The sequence below is a fragment of the Sturnira hondurensis genome, unplaced genomic scaffold (assembly GCF_014824575.4).
Source record: "Sturnira hondurensis isolate 20B ecotype Veracruz unplaced genomic scaffold, ASM1482457v3 Scaffold0022201, whole genome shotgun sequence".
NCBI classification, from domain to species: domain Eukaryota; kingdom Metazoa; phylum Chordata; class Mammalia; order Chiroptera; family Phyllostomidae; genus Sturnira; species Sturnira hondurensis.
In genome coordinates this window covers 417937-434689 of record NW_028094832.1, presented here as the reverse complement: position 1 = coordinate 434689, position 16753 = coordinate 417937, and the positions used below count along the sequence as shown (strand labels likewise).

At 35.5% G+C, this 16753-nt stretch overlaps 1 protein-coding gene across 9 annotated transcripts in view; it reads left to right on the top strand.

Moving 5' to 3' along the window:
- Nucleotides 1–14784, top strand: part of TAB2 (TGF-beta activated kinase 1 (MAP3K7) binding protein 2) — a 73538-nt gene extending 58754 nt beyond the window's left edge. For 7 of the 9 annotated variants that reach the window (XM_037034828.1, XM_037034832.1, XM_037034827.1 and 4 more), the window contains 4 exons: nt 8128–8288; nt 8498–8591; nt 9856–9936; nt 13515–14784. In XM_037034828.1, coding sequence (XP_036890723.1) covers nt 8128–8288; nt 8498–8591; nt 9856–9936; nt 13515–13657 — 479 coding nt within the window. In that variant the 3' untranslated portion in view covers nt 13658–14784. The remainder of the gene's footprint in view (nt 1–8127; nt 8289–8497; nt 8592–9855; nt 9937–13514) is intronic. The other 2 variants (XM_037034834.1, XM_037034835.1) reach the window with 2 other exon arrangements.
- Nucleotides 14785–16753: the final 1969 nt, after the last annotated feature.

Sequence of the window (16753 nt, the reverse complement as noted above, 5' to 3'; positions counted from 1 at the left end):
TTAAGAACAAACTGATAGTAACCAGAGGGGAGGTGAGAGGGGATAATGGGGGGAATGGGAGGACTTGTCCGGAACATGCATGAAGGACACACAGACAAAGACAGTTTTTTTTTTTAAAGCCTGAGATCTTTGTATCCATAAATAGCTGTACATTTTTCAATGGCAAAGGTACTTTTTTAAATATGTACATTCCATTCTCTATCTTTTTTAACTTCTGGAGAAATTAGACATTTACACTGTAGAATGCCTAAAATCAATAAAGTTTATACCATCTGGAACTTCAGGTATGTTTTTCTAATTACAAATAAAGTTAAATGAAAAAAAATGTCTTCATTGTTCATCAGAAGCTGATCAAAGTTGAGTCAAGACCAGGCTTTCTGAAATTGCTGTATAAAATACCTAGTACACACCAGAGTGCTCTAAGAGCCCTAGGTTTTCCACTAACTAATGGTTGTTTTAACAACCACAAGAGGGAGTTGCATGCTTAAATTATCTTTGTCCATTAAATGTTTATTTTGACTGGAAAATGATTTAAAAGGTACTAAATAGTTTTTCTACCTGTTCTCCTTTTTTTTCTTCTTTAGAGGGTAAAGAAGATAGGTAAGTTTAAAAAACTAAAGAAGTTGGTGTGTGATAGAGATGTCAGCTGCATCACTTATTTCCTCGTTAGAACTAGCATATAAAAAAGCCACCTTCCTGCAGTGTTCTCAGCCTAGAAGTCTTGCCGTATTTCAAAACGTATCAAATCTTACTGAGTGAAAAATATTAACACTAAACATTGAGGGACACTTTAAAATAAATCTTGACTTCTGGTTCTGTCATTATTTCTATTTCTTGGCCTTAGAATTTTACTCTGCCGTCCATTAAAAGTCAAATTGTTGTCATTATTTTATATATAATAGATATTTATCAAGTGCCTATGATTTGCAAGGTTTAATAGTAGATACCAGGTGGTATAAAACTGAATTCAGTATTTACCTTCAAGGAACTTGAAGCTTAATTGAGAAATATACTTGATAATGAAAACTCTAAAATGCTGAAATTTTCCAAGTATGAAATGAAATAAACTTGCCCCTTAGTGTGATAAAGACTTATAAATACAAATAATATCTACGCTCTTGAGATAGTGGTTCAGTGCAAATAACCACAGATGAAATTGCACCAGTCTTTCCTAGACCTCATTATGGTTTAAATACTTCTATGTAATTGGATATTTCAATTTTATCAAGGTATACATATTTGTATACATACATTTACACAGTGTATACATTGCTTCTATATAAAGACAATAATGTGTTGGGGTATAGGTCTTTTTTAATAACTATTTCACCTCTGCACCCCTTCAGTTTAAAAGCTAGTGTCTCCCTTCAACCATGAAAATCCCATTCTGATTCCCAGTTTCTCCATTCTCTTTCTATAACTTCTTTTATGCAGCCATTTAACGTCCGGGGCCAACTTTTTATTTATTTTACATTGTCCTCTTTTTCAGTATATTCCACTGCCTTCTCTTTCCATTGTACAATTAATTTTTGTTCCAATGTATATATGAAATTTTAATTTCAGCAGTGATGTCTTTTAATTTCTAAGACCTAGTTCTCTGGTTATTATAGCAGGTTGTTGTTTTATGGGTGCATTACTGTCCCACATCTGTTCATGGTGTTTATTAGAATTTAAGTTCTTAGTTCTCTCCTGAATTACCTCTACTTAATCTGGGATTTAGTCTTTCTCTTTGTTTATCTAGATCTTTTTCTAAGTCAGATGTTCCTCAGATATGTTGTGATCGTTGTCTACTGGTTCATATTTAAGAATGAAAAAACTTCGGAGACTAATTGAAAACCCTGTATAAGAAATGAGATTTACTTGGCAGACTGCTTTGTGTTGAATAAGTAGGAGCCAGCTCCTACAAGAGAATAGTCCACCATCACCACCTAGCATTCTTTGTATATGGGGACCAACTTTAGAAATGTGTTTAGGCGCCTTACAAACGAACATATGGTTACTGGGTAGTAAAAGGTTGACTATTCTATAAATAGGCGTCCCATTAAGCCCCTTATTTCCAGCCCATTTCTTCCTTCTATCTCCTGTTTACCTGCATTCTTGAAAGTCGAGCCTCTTTAGTTTTCTGCAGGACAAGTTCTGCCTTTGTATTTTAAGTGCTCTACTTGTCTGTGACTCCTTCATTAGTCTATGCCATTTCATTCAGTCTTCCAGAAACTAGCTGAAATCTCCGGTCCGTTAACTGCCTTCTTCCTTATGTATCATTGGATTGTACCACTTATATTCCTCTCATGTTCGTGGGGTTTCAGAAGGCATAAGAATGTATATACATATAAATGCAGTGCTCAGCCAACTAGTCTTAAATGAAAGTCCTAGGTAATATAATTGATTAATTATAGCTTGGCTTTTTAAGTCCATATTAGTCTATATGTAAATAACAGGAATGGAGAGAATTTTTCCTTCAGCTGGAATCTGTAACAAATTACCCCTTCTATGTAAGTACATATTCCTAGATGTACGTGAGCTTGATGCATGGGTATGTATAGTTGGTATGATTTTGTTTGTGACAGTTTATCCATATGCCAAAAGAAAGAAAGAAACCCCAAAAAGCCAGTCTAAGGGATTCCTTAAATTCCTGTTCACAGTCACTTCCCATAACAGAGGTAGAATTTTCTTAGCCTCACCCCACAACTGAAGCCCTTATTTCTGTCAGCCCCCTGAGTCTCTCGCCAGGCCTCCCCTTTGTATAGACCCTGGAAATACAACTGTCTCGTTTGTTCTTCTCAGTTGGCACCCAGCTCTTTCTCATTTAGTGGAAGCTGATCAGAGGACATTGTCTTCATAAAGAAACACTCTTAAGTGTTCATTATGAGTCTAATAATGTTTCTTAATGGATACAGGTTCCATAATATTTTGTATGGTGAAGGTTTAAATTGCAAAAACTACAACTAGAGAAAAAAGTTTAGCTGAACTTTCACAGCAATTTTTAGAAATTTACCTTGACATTATTTTTTTGTAATTTATTATTCTCTCATTTCTATCTAAAAATCCCAAACCACAAATGGAAACTAAACTAGACACAAAAATTTGGGCACACAGAAGAAAGAATTGCTAAGAAATAGAGATAATATCTCCTTCCTTCTTTTTCAGAGCATCTTCAGCATGTTTGTAATTAACAGACATACTTAAATCCTGAGTAGTCTGTGAAGTAGATTTGCCATGTCTAAGTACTATAGTCATTATTACACCTAAGATTTTGTTTTCATGAGAAATACCTCTTAAATTCCACAGCGATGGATTTAGAGTACTTTGCTTTACAGCTTCCGTTTGATCATGAGAGGTATCTTGCCTTAATTCCAAAAGGCAAGCTATGTCTGTAGCCATTGCAAAAACTCTTTTTGTGAATCCCAGGGGTGTAATATTTTTTTCTGTTTTAGAACTGTTTTTTAAGAATTCACTCTTTAACTTCAAAACATCCCCTATATCATACTTTCAACAACTTGCAGCTCCTTCATTGCTCCTAAATCTTTTGAAGCAAATTTCTGCTACTTGCTGAAGGTTTACTTTCCTGTTTTGATAGAAACATGAAATATTGTATTGAGGATTACAAATGAAGCTATCTGTGACTAGGAGGATGTTTAACCCTTGTCTTGGAATGTATGTTCTGAAATATGCATTAGTTGAAAAATAGAATACACTTTTATGGTGTTCCATACAGAATGATAGTTGTATGCTACCATTATTTTCCTTTTATCACTAACTGAAGAACTTTATATCATAACATATTGTGCCCTAAAGTCCACTTTTTTCTTAAATAAATATTTAAGAAAATATTCATTTTCTCTTTTTAATATATATTTTTAAAGATTTTATTTATTTATCTTTAGAGGGAAAGGGAAGGAGAGAAATATACCATCATAAATTAATAACAGGGAAATAAGAAAAATCATAATAAAGCAACCTTGAATTTACAAAACATATTATTTATTTGTCTCTAAATATACAGCTGTAAGTATATGGGTGGGAGGGGTGTACATGTGTGCTTTTGTGAACATGCATGAATATGCTCCCAGTATTAGGATCCAGACAATGAAATTTTTATGAAGTGAAATCAGCAGCATTCCATCATTTTCTTTGATATGTAGTCTATATAATAATAATCAGGAGATAGAATAAATAAAAAATGAATTTCTTTAGGGAAAGTAATTTGAGGATGGTTAGGCCTTTTCACATCTTGTAAGAGGCTTCCACAGAACACAGTTGATTTAATTTAAATTTTAATTATTTAAAAAAATAAATTTTATTGATTATGCTATTGCAGTTGTCCCATTTCCTCCCCCCCTTTACTCCCCTCCATCCTGTGCACCCCCTCCCACCTGCATTTCCCCCCTTCAGTTCATGTCCGTGGGTCATATATATGTTCTTTGGCTTCTACATTTCCTATTACTATTCTTAACCTTCCCCTGTCTACTACCTACCATTTATGCTTATTCTCTGTACCTTTTCCCCCTCTCTCCCCACCCACTTTCCCCACTGACAACCCTCCATGTGATCTCCATTTCTGTGATTCTGATCCTCTTGTAGTTCGTTTAGTTTGTTTTAGGTTCAGCTGTTAATAACTGTGAGTTTGTGGTCATTTTACTGTTCATGTTTTTTATTTTCTTAGATAAGTCCCTTTAATATTTCATATAATAAGGGCTTGGTGATGATGAACTCCTTTAACATGATGTTGTCTGGGAAGCACTTTATCTGCCCTTCCATTCTAAATGATAGCTTTGCTGGATAGAGTGATCTTGGATGTAGGTGCTTGCCTTTCATGATTTAGAATACTTCTTTCCAGCCCCTTCTTGCCTCTAAGGTTTCTTTTGAGAAATCAGCTCCTTTGTAGGTAACTATGTCTTTTTCTCTTGCTGCTTTTAAGATTCTCCCTTCGTCTTTAATCTTGGGTAATGTCATTATGGTGTGCCTTGGTGTGTGCTTCCTTGGGTCCAACTTCTTTGGGACTCTGAGCTTCCTAGACTTCCTGGAAATCTATTTCCTTTGCCAGATTGGGGAAGTTCTCCTTTATTATTTTTTTGAATGTTTTTTGTTTCTTGCTCTTTCTCTTCTCCTTTTGGCACCTCTGTGATTCAGATGTTGTAGTGTTTAAGGTTGTCCCAGAGGTTTTTAAGCCTCTCCTCATTTTTTTGAGTTCTTATTTCTTCAATTTGTTCTGGTTGAATGTTTCTTTCCTTCTTCTGGTCCAAACCGTTGATTTGAGTCCCAGTTCCTTCCCATCATTGTTGGTTCCCTGTACATTTTCCTTTATTTCACTTAGCATAGCCTTCATTTTTTTCATCTAATTTGTGACCATATTGAACCAATTCTGTGAGCATTCTGATTACCAGTGTTTTGAACTGTGCATCTTGATAGGTTGGCTGTCTCTTCATCACTTAGTTGTATTTTTTATGGAGCTTTGATCTGTTCTTGCATCTGGGCCATTTTTTCTTTCAGTATGCCTGTTACGTAGTAGGTGGCAGAACCTTAAGAGTTCACCAGGGCGGGGCAGTGCATGTTGCTGCGCTGTGACAGTGTATGTGGGGGAGGGGTCTGAGAGGGAACAGTGCTATTTGCTCCGATCTCTGCTGGTTTTCAGTCCCTTCCCCTGCTACCCACAATCATATTGGGCCCTTCTGGTACTGATTTCCAGTGGGTGTGTTTGTGTACATTCCAGGATCCTGTGGGTCTGTCCAGTGAACTCTCCGGAGAGGCTGGGAGTTTCTCCCGCTGCCACCTCAATCCTCACAGGTGTTTTCAATCAGAGATTTGAGGCTTTATTCCCCTGTGCTAGAACTCCAGGTTGCATGGTTTGTCTAGCTCCCCAGTTGTTCCTCCAGTTTATCTGCATGAGAATGTGGGACCACCTGCTCTGCCAGCGTTGAGTCCTCTCCCCCAGCTATCTGAGTCCGCCCTTCCTACCATCCTGGATGAATGTTTCTTCTTTAACTCCTTGGTTGTTGGACTTTCATACAGTTTGATTTTCTGTCAGTTCTGTTGTTTTTGTTTTTAAATTATTGTTGTCCTTCTTTTGGTTGTGTGAGGAGGCACAGTGTGTCTACCTACACCTCCATCTTGACCAGAAGTCTTAAGACCTTCTTTTCATTGAGTATTTTTCCTTTATGGATCCCATAAGTGGTAGCTCCCTGGTAGGGGAAGTGGATCTCGGGAGCAGTTTGCATTTGCTTCACCCTAGCGCCCCAGGGAAATCACCAGCCTGGGGCTAATTATTATAATAATTTAAAATCCCGAAGTCTCACTTTGCCTTATAGTATCAATTGTGACCACTCAAGTGTGGTATAAACCATTTCAGTTTCTCAGGAAATCTATTCTCATCCCTTCTCCATGTATAATATTGAATGATAACACAAATATATATGTATCTTATTTTCTAATTTCAGCATAAACAAACCATCTTATTAGAACCACTAAATAAATGTGTTTAATTTTTTACAAATCTTCAGCATTTTAAGAAGTGCTACTTTCAAATAAAATAATTATTAATTTAAACAAATGTCTAATTAATGCCTCTTGAGACATGTTGGTCAGGTGGTTGGAATTCAGAAATGAAGGAAAGTATATATCCTTAGTTTGCACTTCATTCCACTTCCTGCTTCCATCTTTTCTTCTCTTATTGTCCTATTCAAAAAATAAAACCCACATCCTCATCTTCTTTTAGGACAATAAACTCTAACACAGTTCATGTAAAATAAACCAAACTAATATAAGTTTGACCAAAAAAGCTTAGGTAGGTATGGATGTGCAAAGATGCAGCAAGTTTTTAACCAGGACTCTGTGTACCTTACAAACATCTCCCTTCATTACAGAATATATATAAAAATGGCAGAGAAATTACCAGGATTTTAGAGTTTATCAGAATTAGCCATGGTTTTTAAAACTTGAAACATAATGCCCTCATATTTCTTTCAATAAGTAAGAGAGAAAAATTACAGAAGGAAACATCAGCAGATTATATTAGTGTTGAATTTTTCTTGGGAAAAATTATCAACTGAAATTGATTTTGAAGTCCTTGAGCCTGATAGGATTCCCACCCCACATCCTCATTCTGGCTCTAGAAGACACTAGTAGCTTAAATGGCCTGACTGTACATTAATGTGCCATAGCCTTTTCCTTATTTTTTAGATTCATAGAACTTTTGGTTTAGTTGAGGATGACTGTTCAACATTAATCTGATTGGTTTTATCTGCTTGATTTTTTATTTTAATTACTATTTTTCACTTGTAAAGGTTAGTTATTGTTCTTTTCTAATTAGGCCTGCCTGTTTTCTCGTGGTAGAATCATCCCAAGCTGCCTTCTTACAGACGTAGATCCAGGTATCTGCACTTTCAGTTCAGTGTCCTAAAAACGGAGGCTCGGGTTGTCCAGGGATGGATCACAAGAACATGTGTCCATTTTTATGGCTCGATAGGCTTCCCAAGCAGTTCATCATTCGTGCTACAGGCTGATAACTTATTTCCTTTTTAAAAAATCTTAGGGAAACATTTTCATAAAATATAATTAGAATATAAGAAAATGTGTTTGATTTCTCTAAATAGTATAGATTTTACTCTGCAATTTCAACAGCTTAATGTTTACATTCATGTGGATTCAAATCAATCTTTATTTGTTGCATACATCAAGATAGATTAACCCATATTCCCTTCCAAAATATCTATAAAATGTTTCTGTTAAAATACTGCATGCATTTTCCAAACATACTAGACTTTTTGCAGTAGAAGTGCTTATTTCAGAAAGTCAGATGTGAATTAAATAGTAGTAAGTAGGTTATTTGACTAGATTAGAGCCTTTAGGGAAGGAATAGGATAAAAAATGCTCTATCTTTGGCCGTAAAATAGGTTTATCCAAACCCTAAAAAAAATTACTGAGTGACGTTTGTCCACTTAAATAATTAAGATAATTTTCAAGTTAAGACTCTTGAAATTTCAAATGTTTAAATTGAAATATTTTGTCTTAATGTACCTTTGGGATTCTTGGCAAACTCTTGTCACAAATATTCATTTGTATTGTTTTCTCAAGGCTGCTTATGACTAAAGCAGGTGAGTAGGTCCTCATGTTTGCTAATATGTATTGCAGCTCTGTTGGTACACCAGAAGGCCAGAATGGAACGGCTTCAAAGAGAACTTGAGATTCAAAAGAAAAAGTTGGACAAACTAAAATCTGAGGTCAATGAAATGGAAAATAATCTCACTCGAAGGCGTCTGAAAAGATCGAATTCCATATCCCAAATACCTTCAGTAAGTCTTTCTGTTAACTGTTGTGACCTCTCTGCTTGAGCATGTGAATAAGCAATCTTATCAGAAGTATAAAAGCTTGATCTGGTTTTAAAAGCTCTTAATTCGTACTTGTTTTTCTGAACTTGCCTTCCCCTGCCAATCTTTTTTTTTTCTTAACTAATAACATGAGAATTCAATGTAGATCCTTCTCACATGGAATTATCTTTCAGCTGGAAGAAATGCAGCAGTTGAGAAGTTGTAATAGACAACTCCAGATTGACATTGACTGCTTAACCAAAGAAATTGATCTTTTTCAAGCCCGAGGTAAACTTCAGTGCATACTCAGCAGAAATTTGTTATATAAATATACCTGCTCTTTTCCTGTGGCTCAAAACAGATTTATCAGTCATAATCTTACAGTCTCAGATTTGACTTTGGAGCCAGATAGTGCTAGAAAACTATTGGGTTTTAATTTTCTCTCGCACCCTCCCCCCCCCAAAAGACATAATATATTTAGTTGAGGAGTAATTGATACATCTTATATCCTTCGAATCTTCTTTAGTAGTAATGTGCTAAAGGAAGACAAGGATTAGTATCTCTAGCTGTGTTGCTTAAGTATTGCTACTATGTATTATTAGAATGTGTTACAATAATATTAAGATTAAAATGTATGTACTCATACATCATTTTTGTATTTCTGTTTTACCTTTTAAAAATTATGCTGTTCAAAATATAATTTAAAAGCCATCCCCACCCTAATGGCACTATCTTAATTGACAAAGTAGAGAACTGAATAAATACACATTTTTAGAATAGTGATAATTTGTTATACTTGAGCTATTATTTAGAAGTAATCATTGCTCATTATAATTTAAAAAAGCTTATAATTTAATCTAGTTCCATAGACAATTAAAAGGAAATTTTATAACTTAAACCTAACTCGGAAGTTGGGGAAATAATAGAAATATATAAAATGGAAAAGATAGAAAAGGGATGGAAACCAACAAAAAATGAAGTCCTTCTGTCACACTTTTGACTGTGTGCCAGAATCCATTAAAGTGAAGGATGATTCATTTTATTCTCTTTTAAAATGTTAGTAAGCCTTTTATCTTGAAACATTCATAGAAAATGCCATAATTTAACTTTGGAGAGAAAAAGAAAGTTAGGGCTTGTCTAGAAACTAATTCTGAACTTGTTCCTTTTGTTTAAAATGTGAACCATTGTATTACATCAGTGCAGAGTTTTTATACTTACTTGTGACCAAATTGTTTAGTTGCTTAAGACCATGTTGGGTCATTTAAAATTACACATTTGTCCCATGGAACAGGGATCTGCTTCTAATCATGTTATTGTCTTACTAGCATTAAGATGACTTCTTCCCCAGTTTACCACTTAGGTCACTGTTATGAGTGCCATGTTAGACCTGCCTCAGCCATTTTGAACTCCTTACATATCATTTGAGATTAGAGGTACAAATAATTGAAACACATCTCTGTAATTATTTTTGAGAAATTAAAAATATTTGCTTTTTAAAAAATAAAATATTTTTAACTATAAACATTGATATATTTACTTTTATATATTTCAGGGCCACATTTTAATCCCAGCGCAATTCATAACTTTTATGACAATATTGGATTTGTAGGTCCTGTGCCACCAAAACCCAAAGGTTAGTGTATCCATTAAGTGTGAAACTGTTACATTTTGAAAAGCAGTATTTTAAAAAATACTATTTTTAGCAACCATCCACTCTAGAAGTGCTTCAGACTTAGACATTCTTGGATGGGTTCATTAGGAATACGTTTGTTGATTTTTTTTCTTTACGTGCTGGGTGTTGGGGAGGATGCAAAAGCTCTTAAAAAGTAGTAGATGTCCTTAGGATTCATCATACACTCACAAAATAGCAAGTCCTTTTTTAAAAAAGAATCAGGTAAAAAATCTGTACTCTTTAAAATTGTAGACAAAAATGCCCTGGCTGGTGTAGTTTAGTGATTGAGCACGGGCCTGCGAACCAGAGGATCACGGTTTGATTCCCAGTCAGGGCACATGCCTGGGTTGCAGGCTGGTTCCCAGCGGGGGACCCACAAGAGGCAACCATACATTGGTATTCTCTCCCTCTCTCCTTCCCTTCCCCTCTAAAAATAAATAAATTAAATCTTTTAAAAAGTTGTAGACAAATCATGAGGCAGATACCATAGGGAAGTAAGTTTATTTTCCATGAGTAGCTTGTTTTATCTAACTTACGCATAATTCTGTAAAATCAAATACTCAGAATTCCAGATGAGTGATTTTTGAAAACTGTTACCTACTAGCATTTTACACCATTGATATTCACAGGATGTATGTACTCCAAACTACAAAATGTCAAAATATATGTGTGAATTTTTTACTCCAAGCAATAAAAATACAGGAATAAGACTGTGTTACTGGTGCTTTGGTTTGTTGCAAGAATTTTAACATTCTCATTCAAGAACCTGTTCTCTTCATTTCCATATTTTAAGTATAATTTAATTAGGCCTAGCTAATCATTATATTATTTTTTATTTCGTAAACGTTTTTAAACATAGCTAGAATGTAATGAATTGTTATTACATAGCAAAAGTGAGATTAGGGCATTTGGCACCGTTAGCGAGTATTCAGACACCAGATGCTATTAGGTGCTAACTGAATAAAGAAATAAAATTGTGGCGTAACCTAGCTCCTTAAAGTAAGAAAAGTAGATATTTCAGACTAGATGAGTTCCCTGTGTATATGCATTTTACTTTTTCAAAAAACAGAATTTTTCTCATAAAAATATCCTGTTTTGTTTCAACATAATCTAATACTTTGTGTTAAGGGCAAGAGAAAGATAGAATATAGATAAAATAAGAAACACGACAGTTTATTTTGTCATTCGCTACTTTTGTTGTATGTGTTTGAAATTTTCTATGGTAAAAAAGAAAAGAAAAACTTCGTTACTTGAAAGCAGTTTTTTACAAAATATGGAAACTTGTATCCTGGCTATTTTTAGAAAAATAACGAATCAATTGTTTTTGCCTTAAGGCTAAAATGAGGAGTTACTAGTTTCACTTATAGAGGTTAATTTAGTTCAAAATCAGATTTACTTCACAATGCAGGGGTTTTAAAATTTATTTTAAAGATTTTATTTATTTATTTTCAGAGAGAGGGAAAGGGACCTGGCCCACAACCTGGACATGTGCCCTAACCAGGAATCAAACAGGCGACCTTTTGGTTTGCAGGCTGGTGCTCAGTCCACTGAGCCACAGCAGCCAGGGCAATGAATTTTTTTAAACAGCTGAAATTACGAATTCTCTTTTTCATTGTAACTTCCTCTTTTTTCAATTCTGATGGTTTAGTTTCCAAATACCGCTAATAAAAAGATTTATAATTGGGTAATTACCAAGTGAAATTGTGCAGATGTAAGAAACCATTGGAGACTTTTTATTTATTTCTTTTTTTTATAAATATTTTTTTTTATTTATCTCTAGTGGGGAAGGGAAGGAGAGAGGAAGAGAAACATCAATGTATGGTTGCTTCTCGTGCATCCCCTGCTGGGAACTGGCCCCTGCCGGGAACTGGCCTGCAACCCAGGCATGTGCCCTGACTGGGAATCGAACCGCAATCGTCTGCTTCTCAGGCCCACACTCAATCCACTGAGCTACACCAGCCAGGGCTGAGACTTTTTATTTCTTAAAAAAAAAAGAGTAGGTCCTCCACTGATTACCTTAGATATTAAACAATTAAGTAGATGCTGGTATTTAAAGGGATTGAAGTGTTATAGATTAAGTAGTACCTCCTACTGAAAAAAAACTTTTGTTAGTTAAACACAAAGGACAGACAGTTTCACTAAAAGTGAGCTAGGTTAGGGTGTTTTCTAACTCACCTGCGAGACCAGATTTCTTGCGAGCAGCAGGATGGATCTTCAGATTAGAACAACCATTCTGTAACATGTTTCTCACATGTAGAATGTGAAATAAATTCAGATATAACTGTGTTTATTTTAATGTGTTTTAGGGGACACTAACTGGTATTATCAGACCCTTGATTTTTCAAATATTTTCCAAGTTGCTCATGCATGTGGCAAAAATTGTGAGGATGCCTAAAAATTGTGACCAATGCCTAAAGTTGGGACTGTTGCAATAAAATGCTCTTGAAGATTAATTACTAAATAAAGTACTGGTAAATGGGCCCAGAGCACCAGACAGCACTTAAATATCTTAAATTTGTTATAAAACTTTCTATTTTAATCTAGTAGTCTTTTAAAACAGCAGAAAAGATATCATTTAGTTGCCATTTCAGTACCTGAATGATAGTAGATGAAATTTACAAATTAATATATATTGTTTTAATAGTTTAAATCCTTAAATTGTAAACTTTGGTAGGAGACATCATCCCAAAAATAATTTGTAAGAATACTATTCTACATTTATAATGGCATTCCCCCCCAAAAAAATTCTATTAATGTAATTTCATTTAGCTACAACCTTGAAAGAATGTAACTTCCTCATATTTAAGATACCTCTGTTTATTCAAACAGGCTAGAACACTGGCCTCTTAAAGCTTCAGTGACTTTATCAGTAAGAAAGAGTAGACCAAGAGGCCATGATTTATCTCAGATCACAGTGCAAAGAAATCAGGAGTTAGTGGCAGAGCCAGGTGTAGAACCCCATTCTCACAACCCTCGATCTGGTGTTCTTTCTGCTGTGAAAAGTGAAAAATAAATACGGTAAAATTTTTTTACTCTTGATTAACTTCTCCGGGGTCTATTGATAGTTAATAAGATTATAGAAATTAGTTCATCTTTATATTTTATTTGTGTTCAAGGCTTACATTTTCAGCAGATGAACATTTAACAAAAACTTTAATCTGGGACGTAAAACTCTAACTGTAATGAGACATAAATTCACTGTCCGTATTGTATTGGGACACCTTTTCACAGTCATAGGTGACACTATGGGAATCTTTGCTGTCAGTTACCATATGGATTGATTTCCCCTTTCTCCTGCTGTAAATGGGGGAATCGATGCTCTTTGCTCCTTTAATAAGGTGTTGAGGTAAGGCATCATGTTCATGTTTGTGTTCCCCAGCAGAGAGTACCAGCTTGAAGGAAACGGGTGAGGACCAAGCATGTGTGTGGGTTTCAGTTAGATGCTCCGTTTGGTTAACAACTGTCTTAGTGCCGTGCAGGACAAGCAGTGGTGAAGATGGCCAGTAGTTGATGACTTTGTGATGTTTGCTTCCTTGCAGATCAGAGGTCCACTGTCAAAACACCAAAGACTCAAGATACAGAAGATGACGAGGGGGCTCAGTGGAATTGTACTGCCTGTACTTTCTTGAACCATCCCGCCTTAATCCGCTGTGAACAGTGTGAGATGCCAAGGCATTTCTGAGCCAGAAGGCCTGTATCTTCTCCAGAACCATATCTGAAGTTCAAGAAACCAGTCTGCCATCGGGAAAAGTTTTCACTGCTACATAGGATTTTGTCAAATGGAAGGTGTGACAAGACAGTGTTGTGCTAATGGTAAATGTCAGCCCACGGAGCTAATAATACCTCAGTCTAATGTCATGGGCAGTTGAAATCCACCACATGAAAGGTAATCTGCTGAAAGACTCGGTTGCCCGCTGCCTAACCACGTTCAGTGTTACCAGTAGCCCATTACAGATCATTCTCAATGTGTTAATGCCTGGGTGTTCCCATACCTTTTCCCCTCGTGTCACTACTGAATTTTGACAGGAGGAAGGAATAAAATGATGGCTTTTTTTTTAAAGCTTTCAGTGAAACACTACAAACATGAAGAAATGGAACAAGGTTTAACTATTTAAAAACTTTGCTGCCGCATAGTGCCAACGGATAGGGGAAGAACTTCACAAATCTGTGGTACTCTTGGCCTTGTCTTTGTCTTCCCTGAAAACGTCTCCACTCTGAAGCCAGCATCTAGGTCTAAAGGTGAAAAGGAAGCAGCATGCATTGTCTGTACAAACACGCAGTGAAGTATCCCAGCGCTTTTCCTACTGTACAGGTCTCTCAAGTCTGCTTTAAGCGATTTCTCTTCTCCTTTATTATTTTCTTATATTTCTATATGTATAGTGTAATAGTCTTTTGTTAACTAATTTTCTTGTTTCCTTTTAGTGATTAAGCACGATCATGTCCCTTTTTAAGCCTTACCCAAAAGAAGCAATGCCTTAAAATAAAAAAGCATTAATGAATTGAAACTATGCACAAAATAACTTTCCTCTGCTTACTCTGTACTTTGCCCTCATGAGTGCCAGCACTCTGTGAAGACATCCCAATGCTGCGCAGTGAACTGTAGGAAATGTAATTACAAGACTTCGGTCTGTAGGTCACACTGTGTCCTGCCTTTAGCAGTGGGTGACACAGCACAGTGTTTTATCTTCCCCAGGGAAGCGTAAAACGAGAGGTTTCCAACCCACTGACAGAGCAACAAGGTTAAACTTCCTCATCTGCCTGGTGTCCCACAGAACTTTCACAAGGGGTTGCTATTGGGAAAGTACAGTTTCAGAACCAGCAACAGCAGCAGTACTTACAGCCTTTTTGTTGTTTTTTTGTTTTTTTGGTTTTTTTTTTTTTGGAGAGAGAGAGAAAGAAGTTTAAATGCTTTACTGTTGGGGCAGTTCATTTCTAAACCTGACTTGGTGGCGGTATCATGTGTATTTATAGAACAAGGCTGGTCATATTTAGGACAACTGAAGAAAAGCTGGAAGAAAAAACAAGCAAACTTGAACACTGAAACAACCTCAAGCATCTCTTTATTTTGATGATATATTTTTATAAGTAAAATAAATATTCAGATGATCAGGAATGTATATAACTAGATAAAATCAAGAAAAAAATAACAGTATGCATTTAAAAAGACAGAATTATGAAATTATATATCAGTGCTTAGAATGGGGCTAACAGAAGTGCTGAGATGTAGCAAAAGATAGGTAATGTAGACTGTCACCCACTGTAAATGTTTGCAGGTGGATATTTTTAAATACACAGGATTATGACAGGTGATCTATATGAATGTCAAAGCCTCGACTTCCAGGCTTTGTGCTGAGTATATGGGAAGAAATATGACAATCCTAGTTAGTTAGACAGTAGACCCAAAGCCCCCTTACATTTGGTGCGTTTTGCTTTAAAAATAGGCCTTGTTTTTCAGCTTCATCTGCAGTTCTATGTGAAGATTGATAAATCAGTTTTTACTTGTTTTATTAATAAAACGTAATTTGGATATCTTGAGTTGATGGTTTTGTGATTTAGCTGGGTAAACTATCTTTGTAACAGATAAGTTATTTATAAAAATTAAAAAACTTATATTCTAATGTGGATTTTGTGACTTGTTTTTAAGGTTTGTGGCATAGGAGATAATTTATAATTAATTGAAACCAGAGAAGACTCATTCTCTAGAGTCTTCTCATGACATCATGGCATTCAACTGCATTTCTTGGGTTGTTTTTATTAATTTCCCCAGGCTTTTGAACTGATGAAAGAAACCATGTTTCCACTGAGACAGAAAAATGAATGTACCTTTTTTTCATAATTCATTAAAGCTTTTCCTTTCCTTTATTTTAGGGCTTTTAATGTTTACCCCATGGTTGAAAACATGATTTCTTGGGTCATTTAGCCTGGGTAGTCATTTAGTTCATATTTGCTCTTATCGGTGCTGAGGATGTGGTATTTCTCTTGAAGAAAACCTTTATATGGAGTTTTCAAAAAATTGTGAATTGGTCTTTCTGAGCTTGAGAAGAGCAGAGTGGTGCTTACTGATCACTCTGACATAACTAGAAAACCCTGCCTTGCCGCCACCGGTGTTTAAACCCAGTGGGACAGAAATAGTCTTTACTGGGACATGTGAAGCCTGGATGTGTTGGTGGACTGGAGGCCACCTTTAAGGAATTACTGCACTGAAGTAGAATTACAGGTACTGAAAACTTCAAATGGGAAGATGAACTTTCATCTTTTCTTTGGGTGCTAACATTCTCTCTATTTTAAGGGGAGGTGGATAGTTAGCAAGCAGTTCGTGTAAACTGGATTTCTCAGGAAAAGCTTTATGTTAACAAAATGTTGACTAGTATCTACTCCCATAACTAGTACTAGTACAGTCTACAAATGTGTGTTACATTACAGATGTTTGTGGGAAAAAATGAAACTTTATTTTTCTTTTAAGATTTTCATTTTTTAAATAATCTGGATCCATCTGCAGTCTAATTATATTAACAGACTTTATATTGGAGAAATAAAACCATGGTTTTCTATGCAGAAAACCATAGATAGTCCTAAACTTTAAACTTATATTTTAATCAAAGCATTTATAAATAGCAAAGTTAACTGACATTTCAAAGTTTTCTTCTCCCCAATTTAATGTTGGTGGGAAATTCTAGTGAGTAATGGTAGGTTTAAGAAATGAACAGTGTGCGATGATAGAATATGCAGTCCGTGAGTAATTGAAGTGGCACTGAAGGCCACTCCCGATGGCGTATCT